This window comes from Parus major, chromosome 2, assembly GCF_001522545.3.
Source record: "Parus major isolate Abel chromosome 2, Parus_major1.1, whole genome shotgun sequence".
Taxonomy (NCBI): Eukaryota; Metazoa; Chordata; class Aves; order Passeriformes; family Paridae; genus Parus; species Parus major.
This window is the reverse complement of record NC_031769.1, coordinates 137,612,554-137,635,678: the sequence shown is the minus strand read 5'-3', so window position 1 is coordinate 137,635,678 and position 23,125 is coordinate 137,612,554. Positions and strand designations below refer to the sequence as shown.

The 23,125-nt window shown below is 41.5% G+C and overlaps 1 protein-coding gene and 1 long non-coding RNA gene across 5 annotated transcripts in view; one reads left to right on the top strand and one right to left on the bottom strand.

The window, feature by feature from the left end:
* The window catches only part of LOC107200778, a 39,888-nt gene that overhangs the window by 11,435 nt on the left and 5,328 nt on the right, over positions 1–23,125 (top strand). The window contains exons 1-3 of one of the 3 annotated variants that reach the window (XR_004496228.1): positions 13,774–14,061; positions 15,055–15,144; positions 15,648–15,715. This is a non-coding gene — a long non-coding RNA (uncharacterized LOC107200778). Of the gene's footprint in view, positions 1–13,773; positions 14,062–15,054; positions 15,145–15,647; positions 15,716–23,125 lie in introns of those variants that run through there. The other 2 variants (XR_004496229.1, XR_004496230.1) reach the window with 2 other exon arrangements.
* COLEC10 (collectin subfamily member 10) lies at positions 709–22,672 on the bottom strand. 2 transcript variants are annotated; one of them, XM_015619701.1, is made up of 6 exons: positions 22,239–22,672; positions 10,179–10,250; positions 8,767–8,838; positions 6,656–6,709; positions 5,636–5,731; positions 709–4,174 (listed from the first exon to the last, which is right to left on the bottom strand). In XM_015619701.1, exons 1-6 carry the CDS (start codon positions 22,384–22,386, stop codon positions 3,783–3,785), a joined length of 834 nt encoding a protein of 277 aa, XP_015475187.1. In that variant the 5' UTR covers positions 22,387–22,672; the 3' UTR covers positions 709–3,782. The 2 variants fall into 2 exon arrangements, with proteins under 2 accessions (XP_015475187.1, XP_033368314.1); XM_033512423.1 differs by having other exon boundaries at positions 709–4,168.

The following is a 23,125-nucleotide window of genomic DNA, read 5'->3' as shown; positions in this document are numbered from 1 at the left end:
TGTTCATTTTTTTTCTATTTAAGAAAGGATGAGCTGGTGTGGTAGTAGAGGATGAAGATGGAAGAAGTGGGCAGTCCCAGCTTTTCCGTTGTAGAAATCCAGCACAAGTTCCTCACTCACTTCCTCACTCTGCCACGAAGCCAGAGGCTGCAATAGTCATTCCTTCCTGTACATGGAGCTTGGTCCAGGATTACTCATAACTCACAGTCACCTAAAAAAACCCTGAAGTTTCAATTAGACATGTATTTCCTGATTTTGAATGTCTTGGAGAGCAGCTGGTCTAATCTAAGACAGAGCCCGATCCTGCAGAGAAGTATTGCTCCACTTTCACCTTCTCCCAGCTCTGAGTTTCCTCTTAAAGAACAGGAAAATGGCCTATCCATGATGAATGTAGCATTAAGGACACCTCTAAATTTTCTTAGCCAGTGGTCTCAGTATGGCCAGAGGGTTTCAGAATATAGACCTCCAGTCTGGTAAGCATGTTTTGGTGGCAGAAATAAAGATGAAGTGCTGAGAAGTGATTGTGCCTACCCACAAGGATATTACTATGCCACTTCTGCATGACTGGTAGGAACTGACCTGCTATGGATGAGACCAGCAGCCCTGGGCTCAAACTTCTCAAAGGCATTATTTTTCCTCAAGAAGCTTTTTCTTTAATTAGTTATTAATTCTTTATCATTACCCATTAATGCTTCTAAAACCAAAGTGTTTCGCTTAATGAGTTTATTACAATAGATCCTAAAAAATGTAATTCTGCCTAGTGTTGAGGAATATCAGTTCCCAGAGAGGGAACAATTCAGGCTGTTACATCATGCAAAGTGAACCTGTTTTCCCAAATACTCTCATAGCATAGAAGAGGAGCAATGAAAAGAAATGTGGTCCCACCCCTTTATTCACAGGTCTGAATAGTTTCCTGGAGGGTGTGTAGCAAGACAGATGATTTACTGCTGGTAGCAACAGTAGGTTTTCTGGAGGAACAAGTGTCAGAGAAACCAGATTACAAGAGCAGTTCTGAGTCACAGAGTCCCCTGGGATGCTTCTGTGTTGGTCAATGATCAGAGGTGAACTTGGAGTCAAACAACAAGGCAAATGGTTTGGAGAATTTTCCTGTTTAGGGTGAGGTTGAGGACGTATGATTGTTTGGTTGCCTTTTCAGTGCTGTATTCAGCAGTGGAAGGGAGACGTGGAGCTGACCCTCCACATTACTAGATGATGGCATGTCCAGCTCTTTGTATACCCAGAGGAGGATTATGTGCACCTGGTGCTCAGTGACCTGCAGGGAATGTTGTTGCATGGTGTCAAGCATCTAGCATTCTCCTTAGCTTCCAGATAGCCTTCCTTAATTTTTAGTGTTAAGTGGGAAAGAAAACGTACAGACTTGCCTTGCAATGACCCTAAGGTTTCTCTGCTGCTGTGATCTCCTGCTGTGAGGAAAGGCAAACCATGACTAAGCACTTTATGTGTCTGAAAAGCTCTGTCAGTATTCTCAAAGATATGAAAATGTGATTCTTTGTGGGCATTCTGACATGGAGATCTATGTAGCCAGGCAGTGACAACAGAGCCTTCATGTTCAGTGCTCATTATTTTTGGTGAGTCCCTCTGAACTGCATTACCAAGTTGTTCAACCACACCTGAATCTGGGTTCCTGGGGGATAAAACCTGTTATATAGCTCCTTCCTGTGTTACAAAGGCATGGGTGATTTTAGCATTAGACATCAAACGTCACTGGCTTCTGAGTTATGGAGTTAATATGTTCCTAGAATCACTTGTTAAACCAGAAATGCACACGGTATAGCTTATATTGCACGTGCCTGTTTACAGCCTACAGGAATGGTGTTGCTTCATTTCCACTGTTCTTTGTGCTAGACTTCTGTATGTTTATCACAGACCTTGGGGACTTCAGACACTAGAACTGCTCCATCTGTTTTTAGGTTGCCTCCAAGCTGTGCAGGCTTGCATGCTTATGTACTATTAATTCATCATAACTCAGGCAAGCCTGATGGATGATAGAGTTGAAAACAGAGATAAGTGAGAACTCTTCTGTGTAGAATCATAGAATTGTTTGGGTTGGAAGGAACCTTAAAGATCATCTAGTTCAAAACCCCACACTGTAAGCAGGGCCTCTTTCCACTAGATCAGATTTCTCAGTGCTCCATCCAGCCTGGCCTTGAACACTTCCAGGAATGCGGCATCCACAACTTCTCTGGGCTCATCACCCTCACCCCAGAAAACTTCTTTCTCATATCTAATCTAAATCTACTCTCCTTCAGTTTGAACTCATTCCCCCTTGTTCTGTCACTACATGTCCTTGTTCAAAGTCATCTCCATTTTCCTCGTAGGCTCCTTTCAGGTACTGGAAGGCTGCAATTAGATCACCCCAAAGCCTTCTTTTTTCAAGGCTGAACAAAAGCAAATCTCTCAGCTTTTCCTCATAGGGGAGGTGCTCCATCCTGCTAATCATCTTGGTGGCCTCCTCTGGACTTGCTCCAACAGGTCCCTGGCCTTTCTGTGCTGGGGACCCCAGAGCTGACACAACACTGCAGGTGGGCCCTCAGCAGAGTGAAGTAGAGGGGCAGAATCACAGGGCTTTGGATGCAGCCCAGGACAGGTTTGACTTTCTGGCCTGTGAATGCGCATTGCCAGCTCATGTCCAGCCTCCCATCCACCAGCACCCTCAATTCCTTCTCAGGAGGGCTGCTCTCCATCTGTTCATCCCTCACCTGGACTGATACCAGGGGTTGCCCCAACTCAAGTGCAGCGCCTTGCACTTAGTCATGTTAAACCTCGTAAGGTTCCCATGGGCCACTTCTCAAACCTGGTCCCTCTGGGTGGCATCCAGATCCCTGTGAATGGCATGCCATCCTTCAGGTGTGTCAACTGCACCACCCAGCTTGGTGCTATCTGCAAATGTGCTGAGGGTGCACTTCATCTTTTTGTCGTGTCATTAATGAAGATATTAAATAGTGCTGATCCTACTGCAGATCCTGAGGGACATCCCTTGTCACTGATGTCCATTGATACTCTGAGCAGTTGACCAACACCCTCTGGATGTGACCATCTAACCAATTCTTTATCCAACATTGAATCCACCTCTCCAATTTAAAGGGAATGCTACTGTAGGGGACCGTGTCAAAGGCTTTACAGAAGACCAGATAAATGCCTATCAGGCAATATAGTTGCACAGACAAATTAAGGAGAGTATAACAACTTCTAAGTTTGAGGTTGGTCCTATTTTGCATGCAAGATTTAACCAAATTACTTCCAGCGATACCTCCCACCTCAAATTATGATTTTAATAAAGAAGGATTTTTTCAAGAAATACTTAAAATCTTTTCTCCAATCTCTGAAGTCATTAGGGAAATTGCTGGGACTCCCTGTGGAAGTCAGAGATTAATGAAGGTCATGCTCTTTCTATCTGTGGACTGTGCAAATCACATCAGTACTTCATATACCAATGATCTTACTATTTCTGGAACTGGTGAAATTCTATTCACTTCTGCATGCTCTAAATTTACCCCTAAATTACACATAGAAATGCCAATCCTAAAATGCATGTAGAAATGAAATAAAAATTCGCAACCATTTGGATGCCCCTGTAGACCTGTGCTGACTTTACAGTCACTGGTGACAAAACAGTAGTTACTCTTGCTTAGCCCAGTGATGTGAAGGCTGGATTCAGCCCTGTCCCTGGTTTCCTATCCCTGATTTGCTCTCCCTACTGTGAATGAATGAGGATGGGTTATTTTATGTACAGTCGGTGGCAGGCACATTCTCTGTCACTTTTATTTCCTCTTCTTGAGGAATTCACAGACAAAGTAGATGGTGACTTGACACTCAGAGTCGTTCCACTCTCCTGTGCTGAGCATTTCCACACAGTCCTCATGACCAGCTGGGTCATGAGGCTCCCCTTGCTTCCAGTTACTGTAGTTCTGCAGTGGGCTGTTGTCTGAATACACAAACTGTCCTTCTCTTTCCATGTCATTCAGCCCAATGAAGGCTCGGAACAGGCCGCTGTTGGAGATGTAGTCAGCAATCAGGGCATTGGTTGCTTCATCTTTAGGCATGGCCAGTGATCCTCCTCTGTCCCTGCAGTGGATCAAGGCTTCTCTGTAATTCTTCTCTTCTTTCACAATGTAATAGAATTTCTCATCTGTCTCCCTGATACCTGCTATAACTTTGAAGGAGAAAAATTGTCAACAGATGCTTAAGGTTATTCTATTACAATATGACAGTGAGATGATTTTTACATTAGAATTAATAAAATTAGAATTAATAAAAGGGAAGTATGAATAGTCTTCCCACCACTGTATTTATGAAGAGTGATGAGGACATGATCAGAGATTGATGTGACTAATGGGTTTGTCAAGCATTTAGCACACATTAGGACAAGAACTATTCAGTCCTGATTGGTGTGTCTCCTGTGACACTTCATTTTTATTTCCTGGATATCTATTATTAATCAACATAAGGCATGCTAAATGGTCAAATGGCAATGTCTAATTCTGGATCATCCTATTGCTTTGTATGTTCTTGAATACAGATTGTGAAAGAGTGCCCAGGGACAAAAACACAGGTACAGATAGCTTTTTCAGGCCCTTTCCGTGTAGAAGAAAATGAATGTGACTGCCAAGTTAAAACATTTTAGATATGGCCTGATATTCGGAGCTGCTGTAGCACTGTGACATTGACCAGGAAGAAAATTGTGATTACTCAGCAGCTTTAAAAGTCAGACCTCTCAAACAATGAGCGTATAGCCGAGTGAATTAAGCAGTGCCAAGGAGCATGCCTGGGTTGCTGGAAGTTGATTGTCTCTGCTGATGGATTGCTGCAATGGTCCTGAGCAGAGTTTGGTCTGGGAAAATTAACACTCTCCCAGATAATTCAGGAGTTACCCCAGGTACAGCTTAGAATATAGTAGAGGGACACTCTTTGATAATACATCTTTCAGTTTTCTAGTGTTTTTAATATAGATGGGTGTTGTTCTGTGCTGGAACACAGATGATGCCCGCAGTGACAAAGAACAGTCTCAAATTCATTTAATTACTGATACAGCCCTAGTCCTGGAAACAGTGGTAAAGCTGTCTCAAAATCACTTTTATGCCAGGGAATTGACTTCCTTTCAGTAGAGGAACCCAATGTTTTGCTGCCTGCAAACGTGGCTTATGTTAACCCATATCCTTGAGTGTTGGTCCCTTGTTACAGGAAAATTGTGCACGTACTGAGGGGAGCTCCAGGAGTACTTGTCTAGGCAGCAGAAAGATCAAGAGGTTCTTAGTGCTCTTCCTGCCTCTCTGGAGCAGACTGGCACAAATTTCTGCCTTATATTGCCTGACTGGCCACGAAACCTGAGCAGAAATACAGTGCAGAGGTGGTTAGCAAATCATTCCTTGTGCTTTTCATGATGCATTCTCTTGTGCTGTTGATAATTTCTGTATTTTGCTTTTAGTCATCTGTTCCTTTTATCCTTACAGATGTAAGACTGTCTCTCCTTTTAGGTTTTCAGACTGCCTGAAACAGAGGGCCCTCTCTCTGGGTCATCTGTGGACACTTGGACAGAGCAACAATGGTGGAAGAATAGCAGTGATATCGGTTATTGGAGTCAAATAAATCCCATCAAATATACAAGGGTCCTTACCATTTTTCATGAACTTGATGGACGTGTTAAGACGAGCAACATTGATATTCAATTGTCCAACAAATCTGCGGTATCTTCCACAGTCACAGACCGTGCCTGATGCAATACAAAGGACAGAGGATTTATCTATTTAGAAGCATCTGTGTGTGCGTGTGTTTGTGTGTGTGCGTGCATGGAGAGTCACCTGTAGCCCACTTCCAAAGCTCCGCTCTCACCTTACCCCACTGGCTATACTTCTGTTGATCAAATGTTTAATGTTTTGCTTCTGTATGGTCTCTGCACTCCCTTGGTAACTTGCTTAAGCAAGTTAATACCAACCCAAATAATCAATAGCTTTCAAGCGCTGAAGTAGCTAATCCTTTTTTTTTTTTTTTTACTGACGTTAGGCTTGGTAGAGATTTTGTTTGTTCTTCTGTTCTTCTCAGAAAGAAAATAAGTTACTGATGGCTTTCCATTAAGAACATTTAATATGAAATCTCTTGAAAATATAGTATAAAACAAGTATAAGTTCAAGGTGGGTAACCATTCAAGGTTTCTTAGAACTGAAAGAGAAGAACTTCCTTGTTCATCAGAGTCAAATTCTCCTCCTGTAAGCAAATGCACTGAATTAATTTGACAAAAAATTATGTTCTATCTAAAATCACTTACTTTTTCGTCCCCATGCTCCTATTAGGAAACTGTTAAATTACTTAATTCCTTTGCTATTAAGAAGCTTTCTTCTAGTATCCAGTTTAAATGCATACTGCTGGCCTGTGTGTTAATTTTTGTGGTAACAAACATTGCCCATGAATTTGTGTGCCTTCATATTTTGTGTATGCTGATGTATTCATAGGAATCAGTCATGTCCCTACACCATCCTTTATTTTGTTCAACAAAACATTTTCAATCTCTTCCTTATATTTAATCTATTCTTGTGTTTTTCCTTGGACCTCAAAATTTCATGGAATTCCATACAAACCAACTCTAAAATTAAAGATCCAGCAGACTTCACCATTCTGCAGAGAAGGATGCATAGCATACCTGCTTTTCCTTTTTTTCCTGAAACCCCTGGTAAGCCTTTGGCTCCTTTGTCACCTGAATAAAGAGGAAAATATATTCTCAGATCTCAGACAGTGCATATGTCAAGGAAGCATATTAAAAAAACCAATTTAATAATGTATTAACAGTGTGCTTTTAATAGGAAGCTGTGATGGACTGTACTGGAAGATGTGCCAAGTCAAACAAACCATGATTAATTCTGGTGCATGGAAATGAGAACCCTTTAATAGCTAACTCACTGATAACACAGGCATCTTTCGTGCTGCTAGTTCCTGGTACCACTTATTTTAAATATAAACTGCAAAATGGTCCTGAGAGGCTAAATGCACTCAAGACATCCTGAAAAGGTGAGATCTGGGTTTTCTCAGGGCCTGCAAGACAGGGCCCTTCCCCAGGCTCAGTAGTTCCATGGTGAGATGAGGCAGCAGATGTGCTCTAAGCCACTGAATTCATGCGTGCCAGAGAATGCATGTGTGGGCAGCAGTTGGCACCTGCATGGAGGGAGGTCATTAAGGAGCAGCACTTCAGCTTATGGAAACATGATTTATTTGCCTCCAACTGCTTTCCCCCTCTTTCATAAATTATAAAAATGATAGAAATACTTATATTTAAAATATAATGTTATATAACTGGACTTGGCCAGCTCTTTAAAAAATCTCAGTTGTAATTTGGGTCAGGAAAAGCTGGACTTTATGTCAGCTCTTTTATGAATAAAACCTTCAAAGGTAAAAAATAATACTACTTGCTCTGTTTTATTGATGACCATGTTTTTATGTACTTTTTTACTTTACATGGTTGTGGTTTTTCAAAGAATTTAGATGTTGGCTGTCATTTTAATTAGCAAGGCTTGACACTGCATATGTGCAAGTTGGAATTTCAGGGTTGCTTCTTTAAGAACTCAAATGTTTAATCATAAATTTAAACAGTGACTTAGTGACCTTTGCTTCTGCAAATAAAGAAAATGAGAAAAAACTGTAAGGGGACAATGAATTGTGCATTCAGACTAAAAGAGACTTTGATTTAAAGGCTCAGAGTGTTGGTTTACTTTCAGATAAAGAAAAGCAACTTGTGAGATTCTTCATTCTTTTCTCCTTTGGGGATTGAAGACATCTTAGGAGATAACCCTCTGAGTTTTCAGTTTTCTAGGTACTTCTGAAAATTAATCCGTCAGGTCAAAATCTTTTCTTCTTGCCTGATACTAAGGCTGGCTAGAGGCCATGAAAGGATTAATAAAAACAGTGCTTTGAGAATCTCTCCAGAGAGACTGTTCCACCCACTCAACAGTATAGCCAAGGTGATGTGGCACCCAGAGTTCTCTCAGCAGTGGTGGTGTCCCTGATCAGCTTTCAAGGCAGGTCTCCTTGTGGCAGAAGTAATATTCCTTTCTAAGTATCTCTTTAGGAATATCACAAAGGAATGCCTGAGCTTCTTCTCAAGATAAATAGAGCACAATTTCATGAAATTATTGTCCAGGCAGATTTGGAGTCTACTTTGATTTGCAAGTAGTTGCCATCCCTGCTTATGTGAACACCTTCTTAACTCCTGAATTCGTTCCTTACCAAGACAGGGATGTCCTATGCATTGCTTGCTCACATGACCCACAGCAGTGCAGGTGACAAGGTGTGGCATCCCCAGCAGCAGCAGGACATTGACTTAGGCCTTCAGCATCCAAATCAAAGGCACAAATTTGGCTCTTGGAGTGTTCAGAGGATTTACTTCACAGGAACTGGATTTCTCCCTTCCTCTTCTACCACAGAATCATAGAATACTTTGAGGTGGAAGTGACCTTTAAAGTTCATCTAGCCCAACCCCTATGCAATGAGCAGGAACACCTTTGACTAGATCCATCAAAGAGGATTGATGTCTTAACTCAAAAAAGAAATTATTTTAACCAAATTAGTTGGATATATTGCATGTGGAAAATAAAACTAAGGTATTTCAGTTAGTTCTCATCACCAATCTTTATGCATAACTTTATCTGGAGAGCATTGGTCATGCCATTTTCTAATATTGCTCTGTATCTGGAGATCTCTCAAACTACATATTTACCTTGAGGGAAAAAAACCCAAGAAAATCCCCAGACCAGAGCTTACCCTTTTCACCAATTGGACCAATTTTCCCAAGCATTCCCTGGTCACCAACATCGCCCACTGGTCCTTTGTTTCCTAAGAGAAGAAATGAAGAGGAAATGAGTATGGACGGTTGCTGACATTTCTTTTCTGCAGCACAGTCTAGGTCTCTACTGCTGCTATTTTTCCTGAGTGTGGCCAGTCTGCATGTGTAGCAAAGTGAAGTCAGTGCAGCCCTGGGGATATTTGAAAGAGTATGGCCAGATCTCTGCTCATGTAGGGTATGACAGTAGGACATTGCAAAAAACCTCAATAGAATTGCCTGTTCAAACATCATATTGTCTTAGAGAAAAGAGAAACTAATATTTCTAGTGATTTACTTTACAGTCAAACCGGGCTGACAGGCAAAACACTTTCTAAAGTCTTTGTAGCTTTGCTGGGAGTCCTTCTCAAAGCATGACTGCAAGTGGGGAGCTACTAATTTTGTTGTATGTGTTTTCCCTGTTTTCAGAGCACCAAAATAACAGGTGTCCTTCTAAAATGTTTAATAAATAGTATAAGTTCTGAAATAGCTGTCTAATGACAACAGGCCAATCTCGGCAATCTCAGTTTGCAAAAGGAATTTAACATCAATAAGATGCTTTGTAAATGGTTGATTCCCTGAATTGCTTGTATCTTACCTGATATTCATTTTAAGGTAAGAAGCAAAATCACAAGAATGCATTTAAAAATGGGAAAAGTTTTTAATCATAACAATAATAATTGTCATTTTAAAGTTTCTATAAAAACAGAAACTTTCCTGTTTAGTCTCAAGACACAGTCAAGGAAGAAAGACCTTGGATATGCATTGTCATTAAACACTAAATATAAATTAAGCTTTCAAATTAGAGTATGCAAACAAGGCTGACATGGTCACATCTGGTGCCTCCAAATGATATGCCCAGGTGACACTGTGGATATGGGACATATTTAATTGAGCCAAGTTGTGAAACATCTGCGACTCCTTGTTCTCATCTTGGATGCTGTTTGATCAGAGGAACTTTTTTTGTGTGTGTGTATGGCTTTGTTTGCTTTTCTGCAGAATACAGACAACTGAAACCAAATTTTATTGAGCACCCTGATGTATTGCTAGGCAATAATGCTCAAAATTCAATTTCAATTAAAGGCTAATTTTAGTAAGAGTAATCTTTCTGATTATGTATAAGATCTAGGTTTTCTGAATCACACTTATGACAGCAATATATATTTGTCTTAAGTGTCAGTAGGAATAGAACCAACATAAGTATTTTTATGTCCACCAATTAATGTTTGACAGGATTGTAAAAGCCACTGGTGAAACAGGAATGAATAGCATTAAACACCAATCATATGCATCAGTACAATTGTGCATAATGATATTCATATACCAGCAGTAGCCAACAAACCATCATAAATACCTTTTGGTCCTTTTGGTCCAACCTTTCCTTGTTTGCCTACTTCTCCTCTGTCTCCCTTTTCACCTTCATCCCCTTCCAAAAGAACAGAAAATAAAACATCATGGTACATTCCTCTCAGTGCAGTAAGTACAACTATACAAACTCAGAAAGAAAAGTTCATATTTTGTTGGGGTTTTCTTTCCTTACTGATTTCTTTTTATTTCACATTGAAGGCACAGTAGCCATGGGATAAATTTCCAGAAAAGAGATGAGGACTGTGACCATCATTAGGAAAAGCTAAATACTTTCCCTTTCAGAGAGTCTGTTACAACATGAGGATTATACAACAGCAATTTCTACTCCTACACTAAGTATTACTAGCTATAAAGCAGATAAATAAGAGAATCTCTCAGTATTGGGAAACTTGAGCACTCAGGGACAGACTGCCAAGGGAGGCAACAGGTGTTTATTAATTGTTCCTAGTGATTCCATTCCTAGTGACTCTGTGTTCAGGGTATGCAGATGCATTCAGAATGAGAGGAATGTAAATATGTTGAAATAGATCTTGACATAGACCTTGGCACTCAGTATGACACAATTCTTGCCTTCATTTTTTGACAGATGGCATTTGTATGTTGATACAAGAAACTTGTTTTGCAATTACTCCAATGCTTTATTTTGAAAGGTCATACACGGAGTATCTGTAAGAGGCAAGATCATTGTATTTATTATGGTAGTGCAGAGATTTCTCTAAAGGATATTGAACCTATTACACAGGTTCCTGTATAGCCCTGTATAAGCATTTTCAGCGTTGGAAGGGACAGTCTCTCACTGTACAGCCTACAGTCTAAAGGTGCAAGGCAGTAATTAGAAAGAAATGTTATTTCCTTCCACAAGTAGCATACTATATTGCTTTGCATTGTGCAGGGAATTGGAGGCACAACGAAAGATGATTTTCTCCTCTTCTTAGTTTGGAGCCAAATCCTATGAAGAAGACTTTTTTTTCTCCCCGTGGCAGAGGTCGGGAGGAGACACACAACTCGTCTGCACCAAAGGGCCATCACTGAACACAGGCAGCCTTCCAGAGCCTCTCCTCTTGTTCCCTGCCTGTGTTGGCAATGAGCCTTGCCGTGCAGTGGGAAGCAGTGCCATAGACTCTTGGCTCAGCTAGGATCTCATATGGTAGTGGCAGCCAGTTGTGTCTGTGCCTGCTGCCCAGAAGGGGAGAAGGCTGTTGTTCAGTACGTGGAGAGCCGAGGGAAGTGTGTCTGGATGTCAGCCAGAGAGGTGAGGACAGAACAGCAGTATGTGACAAGGCCAATAACCTGTCTCACCAAGGGTGGTGGCTCCAGCCCCAGCAGAAAGTGTTCAGGGAACTGAGATGTACTGAGGGTGACTATGACCCAGGCAGCCACTTTCAGCCTCTTACAGCAATGGTTTTAGTATTTACCTGAGCCAAGCACTGCATCCCTTCCCCTCATGAACAGCCACTAGTGATTCTTCCCTCCACCAATTAGCCTTGTGCCTTTTAAACCCATTTATATCTTCAGTCCTTTTAATAAATATCCTGTATCATAGCTCAATGATTTTTTTAATGTGCTGTGGAGAAAAGTACCTTCCCATGCTTTAAGACTGATCATTACATTGGTCTCATTTTTTTCTGAAAAATACTGCCCACTCATTCCTGATTTACCTTCTACTTCTGTAGTCAAAGGTAGCATGTCATGAGCTGTTATGTGGAGCGATAGCAGATGAGAGCAGCATATAAAATGTAGTTTTAGCTCTGTGGCACCTTTCCATCCCAGTTACATGGACTGAGCTGAGTCTGTCCCTTCATGCTGAAAGAACCCTTCCATGGTGGGACTCTTTTGTGAAGAGCAGACTCACCCTGTTGGTCAGGATGCCCTTCAGGGTAAGGTCAGTGGCCCAAGCTGAGGATGATAAAGGGCTGAACTTCAGTTCACATTGAAGGCAAGAAGAAGTTGGTAAAGGGATGGACAAGGAGAAAATGGTGTGTGCTGACTCAGTCAGGCTCTTTGTTTTTAACACTAACTTCCACATGTGAAGTAGGAAGAAAAAAGTAAAGGCAGTCAGCAATAGAAATTTTAAACATCTCTATTTTCACTAGGTCTTGAAAATACTGTAGAAGTTAGTGTAAATTTCTAAAAGCCAAGCTCCCTAAATATTCAGCTGAAGCTGTGGGTCTGATCCAGGAGCTGATGAAAGGATGTCTGCTTGTACTGGGTTCCAGTCCTGCAGAGAAGGACTTGGAGGTGCTGGTGGATGGGAGGCTGGACATGAGCTGGCAGTGTGCATTCACAGGCCAGAAAGTCAAACCTGTCCTGGGCTGCAGTGACTCCTGGACGTCAGAGTGGGCAGCAGGTTGAGGAGGTGATTTTACCCCTTCACTCTGCTCTGGTGAGACCCCACCTTCAGTGCTGTGTCAGCTCTGGGGTCCCCAGCACAGAAAGGCCAGGGACCTGTTGGAGCAAGTCCAGAGGAGGCCACCAAGATGATTAGCAGGATGGAGCACCTCCCCTATGAGGAAAAGCTGAGAGATTTGCTTTTGTTCAGCCTTGAAAAAAGAAGGCTTTGGGGTGATCTAATTGCAGCCTTCCAGTACCTGAAAGGAGCCTACGAGGAAAATGGAGATGACTTTGAACAAGGACATGTAGTGACAGAATGAGGGGGAATGAGTTCAGACTGAAGGAGAGTAGATTTAGATTAGATATGAGAAAGAAGTTTTCTGGGGTGAGGGTGATGAGCCCAGAGAAGTTGTGGATGCTGCATTCCTGGAAGTGTTCAAGGCCAGGCTGGATGGAGCACTGAGCAACCAGATCTAGTGGAAAGGTGTCTTTGTTCATGGCAGGGGGATTTGAACTAGATGATCTTTAAGGTTCCTTCCAACCCAAACAATTCTATGATTTTACAATTCCACTGACTATCAAACAGCAGAGCTAGAGAATGTATGGTCGACTTTTACTGTTGACCTCAATGCTAAGAAGAGGAAATAGTTCTTTCTAAATCCATGTGTGAACCTCTGTGAAAAGTGCAAAACTACTTTTTTGAAAAGTAGTGAAAAAAAACCTACTTTTCAGTAGTTCAGAAATTCAGAAAAGATCCCAAAGGCTGATGAAGGACTTGTGAAATGATATTTTGGGAGGTAGTTAAGAGCTGACTTCATCATGGTCAATAAACCCATACAGGGAAAAAATGTGACAATAGAAAGGAAGTAGGGCATGATTCAAAGACTGGAAAAGCTGGATGAATCTTGACTAGATGCAACATGGCAATATTTCACAAATGGACTGTTCTCTGACAAGGAAGGGAGGTGGAGGAGGCTCTTCATATCCAGCCTTTCCCTATGCAATGTATTTCTTTGTGTAAAATATGCTGTATTTCTGGGTCTCGTATAGAAGCTGCTGAGGGAGGATCCTTGGCCTGTGGAGATCAAACCAAATTCCTGCCGTTCTTCCAAACCAGGGCTTGTCATCCTGGCAGTCCTCCTCACCTCTCTCAGACCAGCCAGTTACATTCTCTGCAGGCTGCTCTGTAGAGTTAAAGGCTCTGGAGGGACTGTTATTTGTTGCCTAAGGAAGATCCTTCCTTCCTTCCTTCCTTCCTTCCTTCCTTCCTGCCTGCCTTCCTGCCTGCCTGCCTGCCTGCCTGCCTGCCTGATTTGTGAAACAGTTAATCCTAAAAATAGAACCCAGGAAAGAAAGTCAAGTGGAAGCTGTGATTACTATCTAAAGATGTTTTATTCCTGTCTCAGTTTCAACAATTTGAGCCACTGAAAGTTCCAGCGACTTTTCCTGAGGGACTTTGGAACAAGATTTTCACACCTGGGGCTGCTGGAGTTGAAGCTACATTGTCTTCTATGGACCATCAGCCTGAGAGCTGACAGGTGAAAGGAGTGGAAATTGTGGCAAAATTTGTTCTGGACATTTCCAGAGATCGGGGAGTACTTCAACTTTTATTAACACTTTATGTGATCCAAATTTTTGCTTAAGACCTCTAAAAGCCTAAGAGAGAGGGAAATAAATTCCATCACTTGTTTCATCTTGGTTTAAAGAAGTTTGCCACACTCTGTCTTACTTTTCATATCCTGGAAAATGGGAAGAACAATAATATGTCTGTCTGTAAGAGAAGATAATCCTGCTTTTCTCCCCATGTGTCATCTGAGAATAGGTAGGCCATTACAAAACAAGGGTAGTCACAAACTGTATTAGTCAGTGATACCATTTTATTGCTAATTTAGGACTAGATTAAGCCAAGTGCCTGCTGACGTGGTACATGCTGTGTCCTCCTTTAGCTGCTGTGTGCATCTCACATTTTTTGCACGAAATGTAAACTCTTGGGTTGTGCTTCCCTCTTGTGGTCTTGCTATGATTTGCAACCAGGTAGGAGAATGTGACTTGGCTGACTGTTTTGGGCAAGGGTTGAGTTGGCTTTATTTCTTGTTTACCTTAGGTATCCCTCCCTTTCCTCTGAGACTTCATGTGGACAAGCCATCCCACTGCATTAGCCACCTTTTATTTTTTTTTTTCTCTAATCTTCCGGAAAAAAAATTTAAATCTGTCCTGCTAGTACTCTAGACTGGGTTTCTCAGTTATGTAATATTATGCTTTGTGCAACATGATTTTTCTGACCTCTTATGCTTGTTATCTATACCTAGAGGGTAACCTCTCCTCTGTGCTGTTTTGCATTTGGGGTAGTGTCAGGTTAAATTTTAACCTAATTAGCAGATTGTCACTTTAAAACGGTAGTTGCCAGGATGTCAGATAATGTACTGCACTAGCATTTGAAGTATGGGTGAAGAAGCACTTGGAGTCATTGACTGAAGTAAGCCTATTTCTCAGCCTTGTTAGTATTTTCTCAAGTTTCTTCTGTGTCACAGATATGAAATACAAGAAACACCTGAAGAACTAAATTACTAGACTCCTCCAGCTTGGGACTGTGCAAGGCAGAAGAACAGAAACTGTAAGAAGTAAGTAAATGTTGCAGCTATTAGAAAATTTTAATTGTAATTGAGAGGGAACCACAGACCTTCTGTAAACAAGTTCAGGAAATGCTGAAGGTCTAATCACCAGCAGAATTTTTAAAGCAGTTGAAAGGGGCTCTGTCTTTTTTGGAGTTTGACTAAATAACACTAAATAAGAAAATGTTGAGAGGTTACCTTTGGTAAGAATTTACTGACCTTCAAATGACTTAGATTTCCCTGCTAAATCTTTTGTAGGCAATTTATCTATTTTGTATTCATGAACTGAGGACATTTTTACCTTCATAGATATTGTTCACATATATTTAGTGATTCTCCAAGTCTTGTACTCAAGGGCTGACCGTGGTTCTTGGAGAACGTGGGTGTAATTCCTGGGGGTTACAGAGCCCACACTTATCTGCATCAGGCTGAGAGCATGTCTGCAGGCTGCCTGAAGGCTAAAGCTGGGAGGAGACTCTGAACTGGGCTTATGCATGTGTACCTCTCTGCAGACTTGGAGCTATGTTAAGAGACTCCCTGGGACCACTTTGTCAAGTGTGATGGTGTGCCATGGCCTCAGGTCAGCTCCATTTCCTGTCTTCTGAGCAAAAGTACTACAGAAATGTTAATGCTCTCTCATCCTCTCTTTTGCAGATATGTCTCCCTCCAGAATTCAGGGCATGCCCACCTTTTCAAATGATAGAAACATCATTTTTGCTGGGCTACAGCACAGTTGTCCTCCCACACCAGCTACTCTAAACTGAAAAAATCCCACTACCACCCAAAAAGTCCTTGAAAAGCCCTGGGACTAGTTCGCTCTGAGGGGGGAAGGATGTTTAATCTTGATGAGGATACTACATGATGGTATTCTCAAGCAAGGCAAGCAGCTTTGCACTGCTTGCCTTAGATGCATTTATCATTCCTAGGCATAGCCAATGTCCTGTCACAAAGGCTTTGTATGGGCTTTGTTACATGTGTGACACAGCTCTGCTGAGCTCCATGTTTCATGCCCTTAGTCCCACCTGAAGTGGCAGACAGACCCTCCCCACCTCAAGAGACTGAATGTGAAGAGTACAGGTGATTTCTGCCTCTCCTGGGCATTAAACTAAAAGGATAAGGAGATAAGCATAATTCTGAAGCCTTGAGAACCCTACAGGAGCAGCTGAAAGCCTGTCCTCCTGGAAAAACCCTACATATAGCCACAGGATTAGCTCTGTAGCCTGGGACACTGAGTCACCCTGAGCAGGGAGAACCTTTGCAGCACTTGGGCATGCACAATATCTGCCGAGAGGGTTTGTCAGCAGAGGGAGTCACAGACTTTAAGAAATAAGCAAACACAGCCCAGTTTGTATTTCCAGTGTATGAGCGCGTCACAGTTACGTCAATGGAAAGACTCAAAATTTCCTCTAATTTCACTTTAAGTGTCTTTTAGATCCTTAGCAAATTTCCCATAACAGTGTGCATTCTTGCTTTCATGCTGCATTTGGCTAGTGAGGACATGATTTCTTGACATCAGCTGCTTGACATGATGCTCCCATCCCTGTACTTCCTCCTCCCCTCAATTCCCAGCACTGTCCTGCATGCCTCCCTCCCCTCTGCCTGATGCTGAGCACTCTTTTGACCCTATTTTGAAGAAATTCATCTCCCTAAACAGTATTCAATAAGGCAGATACACATTTTTAGTGAGTGAGCTGAAGCAGCTCAGTGAAGAGCCTGGTTTGGTCAGAGCCTGGTGCTGACAATGCCAAGATCATGGGTTCAGTCCCCAGATGGGCTATTCACGTAAGAGTTGGATTCAATGATCCTCATGTGTCCCTTCCAGCTCAGAATGTTCTGTGAATAGCTGAGTCAGCACAAAGTGAAGTGGGGACCACATGGTCAGAATGGAAGAAAAGTAATATCTTTGGCCTCCCTTTTTTGTCAGAAAACCAGAGAGTTGAGTAGTATGTTCAGCTGTTGTGTGAAACTGCACCCATGGTCACCTTCCCAGGTGTCCTGAAGGAACATGCAGGGCTCCTACATACCCCATGACAACACCATTCTTACACAGGTTATCTTTCTTCACCCAGGTTCAAATTAGAAAATACAATCCCTTCCCTTGTAAAATAAAAAAGAATCTTCAAGAAAAATAATTCATTCTGTGATCACTTTTCTACTTATAAATATCCATTGACTTCATTAGAAATACCCTCCTCTCATATTGCTTTGCATGAGGCATACCTAAGCCTTCAGCAGGCTCAGTGAACCTCCGCTGACTTGTATTATTTGAAAGTGTGGGCCTTTGTGCATGAATGGAATATACATTATATCTTTAATAACACAGAAATAATTTCAATCATTCTTTATTCTCCTTTTACTTGGTCTGCCTGATTCGATTTTCCCAGCCTGTTGCACTGCCATTCTGACATGAGTTCAGAGACCCATGAATTATGGTGGCTTCAGTGAGGAACCAGACTGCCATTGATAAAAAATACAGACCCACATCTTTTGAATTTCTGTATTTAAGTCCACACATATGTGCTTTGTAGCTCAGGCTGATAATCTCCAGAAACTTACTGTGTGCTAAAATGAGGAATTCTAGAAGCCATTAAAAATAGAATTATGTGTTGAAATTAAAGGACACTTCAGATCAAAAATGAGGCACTAAGAGGGAAGTTTAGTTATAAATTTGAACAGCTATAGGATGTGGTAAGGCATTTTATATTTTTGGAAGGCAATGTGGATAGCAGCATATCTGGTTTCTGAAAGAGTTTGAGATTTTCCAGGAGTGGAACTGCGTAAGTGCAATTAAAGCTGAGAGATGGACAGCTATGCTGGTGACCACAGTAAATGCTATTTTGAGGTACCAGCCAATGTCACAGAGTTTATAAGCATCATTTGTCAGAAATAATGATAAGGAAAGATTTTACATCTAAACTGCTATGGGAAACTCCTGGTGCTCTTCAGATATCATCTCATTCCAGTTTCTCAATCTGGATCTGATTCAAGACTTTCAAAGTTCTTGGATTTCAAAGAAAATTAACTAAGATCAGGGACAGATAGCAAGATCTAGAGCCAGTCTACTGAAGTGCTGAGATCCCATGAATCCATGTGAAACCAACTTCTGCAGTGCCAGCCCCTGCTCACATATTTAATGGGAGTTCAGAAGTCAGAGTTTTGGGTCCTTCTCTGCTTTTTTCTGTCCTCATGTTGTTGTTTTTATTGATTTACTCAGGGCAGGTCAACTCCTGTCTCATCTATGACAACAGTCCACTTAAAACTTTCTTTGCAGATGAGAGCTTGCAGTTTCTAGGGGAGAGCAGGCTAGAAGAAAGGACAGAGCTGGGACATCCCTCAAAGGCAGAGTCCAGGGGAGCAGAGCCTGATCCTCCTGACACTACCAAGGCAAAAACCAACAGCTGGTGCCTCCCCACAGTCCCAGACCCTTTCTCATCATCAGCAACAGCCAGACTGCTTTGCCTCCAGGCTTGGAAGGGTAGAAAGTGAGCAATAGAGCCATGACTACTTTTGCTAGACCAAGAACCTGGCCTCTCTGAAAAACTTATTGTTTCATTTCTGCTTCATTTCTTGGTTCTCTTTCCACTCAAGAAGTCAATCAAGTACAGAACATGGTCTTTATTGCCCCAGTTAAAGCTGTGAATCAGTCTTACCTAATTTAACTTACCTAATGTAAGTTTTCAGAGTTCCTCTGCCACAACAGCCCAGCTAGGACCAAGTTGTTCCTAATATCTTAGGTCAAACATCAAAAGTCACTAGTTACAAACACTGAAATCTCTGCTCTTTTCTTTTTTTCTTTTTTTTTTTCTTTCTTTTTTTTCTTTTTTCTTTTTCTGGGGAGTGGGGAAGGGATAAGAGGGGCAGGGGTGTTCCTAGGGTATTTCAATAGGAATCCTAGAAAATGCCACACACATTGCTGGTTTTAACTGCCATATAAGCCAGCTGGCTGTGTATCTCAAATAGTTTTTCAGGAAGGTAGTACAAGACAGCTATTGCAGTGGGCTCTTTTCATTGAAAACATTCCCTTCTTTTTGAGAAGAGACCAAAGTGTTGCCTAGAAAATGAAATGGAGAAGAGTGCCAACTTTTTCCTCTCTCTTATTTTATTCTTTTTAATTTTCTATTTTTTTCTGGAGTGCCCATTTGGCAAATTTCTCTGCATAATTCTTGTTAAACAGGCTTCAGGTTTCATTTTCTTGCCCAGCAAGGGGAACCAGCAGCTGAGGGGGACAGCAGCACCTGGTGAGCACCATGTGAGCCACCAGAGGTGGAGCTGGAACTTGCGGGGTTTGTCACACCAGGCATAGGAGCTCAGACACGCTGCTGTCCTTGCAGCACAACCTGCAAAGCCTGACAGGACATTCACTGCATTCCTTCTCTTCCTGGGACACTGCAGTCCTCCAGAGTGTTTTCTAGCTCTTACTGTTGTACACAATGGCCTCTGGTTTTGCCTCGTGCTTTCTGGGAGCTGGTGGAACTGTCACAAGCTATTTGAAGACTTTTCTGATAATTAGCCTGGAATTACCCAATTTTTTTTCATCCCACTGCTCATGTAATACTTCTCTCGTGACATCTCAGGTATGAGCATAACAAAGAGATGTTTTTGAAGGGGAAGAATTAGGCATGCACAAGGTAACTTGGCCAAGTTACATGTGGATTGTGTAAGTGGCCTATCTTCACAACCATTCTTGAATAGGTGATTTTCAGGGTGAGCATGTGAAGAGGTTGAGATCTTGCTCCTGTAGCAACTGTGAATGCCTAGAGGATGAATCATGCAGCCTCCAATAGTGCAGGCAATAAAGAGTTATAAATTCTGAACTCTCCAAACCCCCACACTTCTCCCTCAGCACTCTCCTCTTCACTGTACTGTGTGATGGACACAGTGGTATCTATCTCTACTGTACAGGACCAGGGGGTCCATCCCACTTGTAGCACACAGATTGGATCTAGCCTATAGGACAATTTGTGCCTTGCACTGGGATAGGCAAGGTGGGACAGTGTAGGAAGTCTTACAGGTATTGAATACTTTTTAATTCCTTACAGTTCTGGTTGCTTTGGCCCATTAGACACTTCCATGTTCTCATGAAGGAGGAAGTTGTCACAACAGGTTTCTAACCTGTTGTGGTTGAAACAGCTGGTGAATGTACTGTATGAGATCAGCAGCACTGTCTTCTGGGAGCACCACTGTATTTTATCATAGGTAAGCAGGTGAGCAGGTGGAAGTGAGGGGGTAAAACTTGTTCAGGGTGAGTCAAAACCCATTTTAAGAGATCAGTGGACAAGAGATGTAGCACACGGAATAAAAATGACAGCCACAAACATCAGAGGCTTGTCTGTTATCAAGGTTAGAGTTTAAATAGCAAAGTTTTGCCTGTGGCTGTGGTCATAAGCTTGGGATCATGTGCTGAGTCATAGACATAAGATGGATGAAGGAAAACTGACAGCAGGACAGACTTTCTTCTGGCATATTAGGTGAGCATGTTTCATCCTTGACTACAAGGGATGCCTGAGATGTAACAGGGCAGTTCATATGCTCAGCCTGCTTGGCTTTTAATTGTCCAGATGGCTGGAAGTTAAAACAACTGGTGCCATTAAGGGCTACTTGTAACCGTCCTGAATGATTTCAGCTCTGGTAGGAACTGAAATTAATCTATAGGATCATATCACATAGTGTCCAAAATGTGTTTGATGACCTGCAGTGGATATGAGCCAGTAATTATACTCAATACACCTTCTACCAATCATGGATTTTGGGGATGGTGATCTGAAGTAGTAGACTGAACTGTGCCAATAAACTTCTGGTGTCATCTTATGCCTTGATGTCAGCCAGGAAGAATAGGACTTAGGTATAGCAGAGGTAATGACTAAACCCTGACTTTCTCAGTACTGCACTTAGAGAGAATGATAATATCTCCCCTTTAAATGCTCCCTATACAAGGTAGACCACAGAAACCAGCTGGAGTCCCAGCTACTCTGTGTTGTCATGAGACCCTCCTCATTAACCTTTTGACTTGTTAAACACAATTCTGTCAAACTTTGTTCTCCAGCCTGCCATTACTCAGATACTAACTAAACCAACACCCACCAGTTCCCTTGGGGATCATTACATCTCTCCCCATTTATGCTGTGGCAGCAAAAGCCTAAGCTTGGATTGTAATCATAAAGAAATTAATTTCCTGATTAAAAATGGTCCTTTAAGCAACATGCATTTGAATAATCCATCATAAAAACAAATGAGTCTGTAGCAGTGCTCTTGACTTGATAATCTTTTTTCTGCTTTAAATTTAAATCAGCTGCATTTTTTTTCTCTCAGTCTGTAGCCTATAGAAAAATACAATGAATTACTAAAAAGAAAACAATAGTTTGAAACTGCAGTAACCATGGTGTAGAATATATATTTTAGATCTGTCACTGCAAGATAGATTTAGATGTCATGGACCTAATAAGATACCCTTCAGGCAATTCCACTGACGTTAGTTGTGTTACAGAAAAAGTAAGTTAATGCAGAAAATTTGGCTTCAGATATTTGCTAAGTTTTGAAGATAAAAGACCTGTACCTGCCAGAGTTGATATAATTCTTCTGTGGCAAAGTTCCTGTTTAATTCAACAGGAGCTACTGGATCAGGTCTGATGAATGTAGCAGAAATGTATTTACAAGTAAACATCTGAAAATAATGGCACTTTGGTAATTTTAAATATTGTATATTTCTCCCTATCTGTAGATGCAAAGTAGACCATTAACAGTTCACAATAGGTGCCTACTTTTAAACAAGTCCCTCAGTTTGTATCTCTTAGCTGTTTTCATTGTGTGGCAAGCACAAGAAATAACACAAGATTTGTGTGGCTGGAGAAAGATGCAAAAAGACACCTTTAACTTATATGAAATTATGTGACACTGTTCCTGAAACTAAAGAAATGAATATTTAAATCTCCTTGCTTCTTCATTTTCCCCCCATTACAGTTACAGTTTACTAAATGTTTGTACAGTCTACAATATTTCACATCTTTCATGTCCAGCCCATGCCACAAGCCCTCCAAGTCTCTATTGATAAAAAATCAGCCTTTATCAGCACTGGTCTCAGCATTAGCAACCTGATAATTCCTCACCTTTTGGTCCAGGTAAAATTGTGTGTGTTGAGCAGACATCTGTTGTAGGTCGATTATCAACATCAAAACCAAAAATCTGAACTTGCAAGATAAAAAACACTACAAGGGTCCCATATTTCCTTAGCTGTTGTTCTTTCTTGCTGCTCATCCTTGCAGTTTCTCAGGAAATGCCTTTCGTTGTTACAGTCTTAAGAAATGCAGCTGACTCAAAAATAAATGCTTCACTAACTAGAGCAGTGAAAAACTTGGGAGCTACATGCACGAACAGCTAAATAAAGTGAAGAAAGGAGTTTGACGATGCTGTAGTTATTTCTGTCCTGCACATTATCCAGGATATTTATTTAACACTGACAGCTGTTTATTCCAATTTATCTCTTATCTGTGAGACATTTAGCTGCTTTTGCCATGGAAAATTTCTCCAACATATGGGAATATCTCTCGTAATTTTTTTCCTCTCATCACTGATTCATCATGCCCAGCTTTTCACTTACTCAAGGGACAAAATACTTTGGTATTGTATCCAAATGTGTACTAATTAGTTATAGGATACATTTGGCTGGTTGTGTGCTGGAAGAATAAAGCAGACTGCATATAACATGTAGAGATACTTTTCCATAAAAGCTTTCCACCAAGGAGACTGTTACTGACAACAGATGAGCTGCCAGTCCACTGTGGGTGGAAATCACCAGTGACACATCTCACCTTTTGGATGCTAGGTACCCACAATCCCCAGAGTAGCAAATGAAAAGTTGATATTACCCATGGGTGTTTTAGCCTGAAACCCACAAATGATGGGTTTAAGCTTACATAATACAGCTCCACAATGCTAGCCCCAAGCCCAGATCATGTTGGTAGACAAAGTACAGAATGGACAAACTTCAGGACAG

Excerpts from the sequence above, each read along its gene's own strand:
- COLEC10 (XM_015619701.1), bottom strand. The coding sequence starts at position 22,386 with ATGAGCAGCAAGAAAGAACAACAGCTAAGGAAATATGGGACCCTTGTA. Across the intron at positions 10,251-22,238 it reads AATTTTACCTGGACCAAAAG|GGGATGAAGGTGAAAAGGGA; the intron begins GTGAGGAATTAT and ends TTCTTTTGGAAG. Across the intron at positions 4,175-5,635 it reads CATCAAGTTCATGAAAAATG|TTATAGCAGGTATCAGGGAG; the intron begins GTAAGGACCCTT and ends TCTCCTTCAAAG.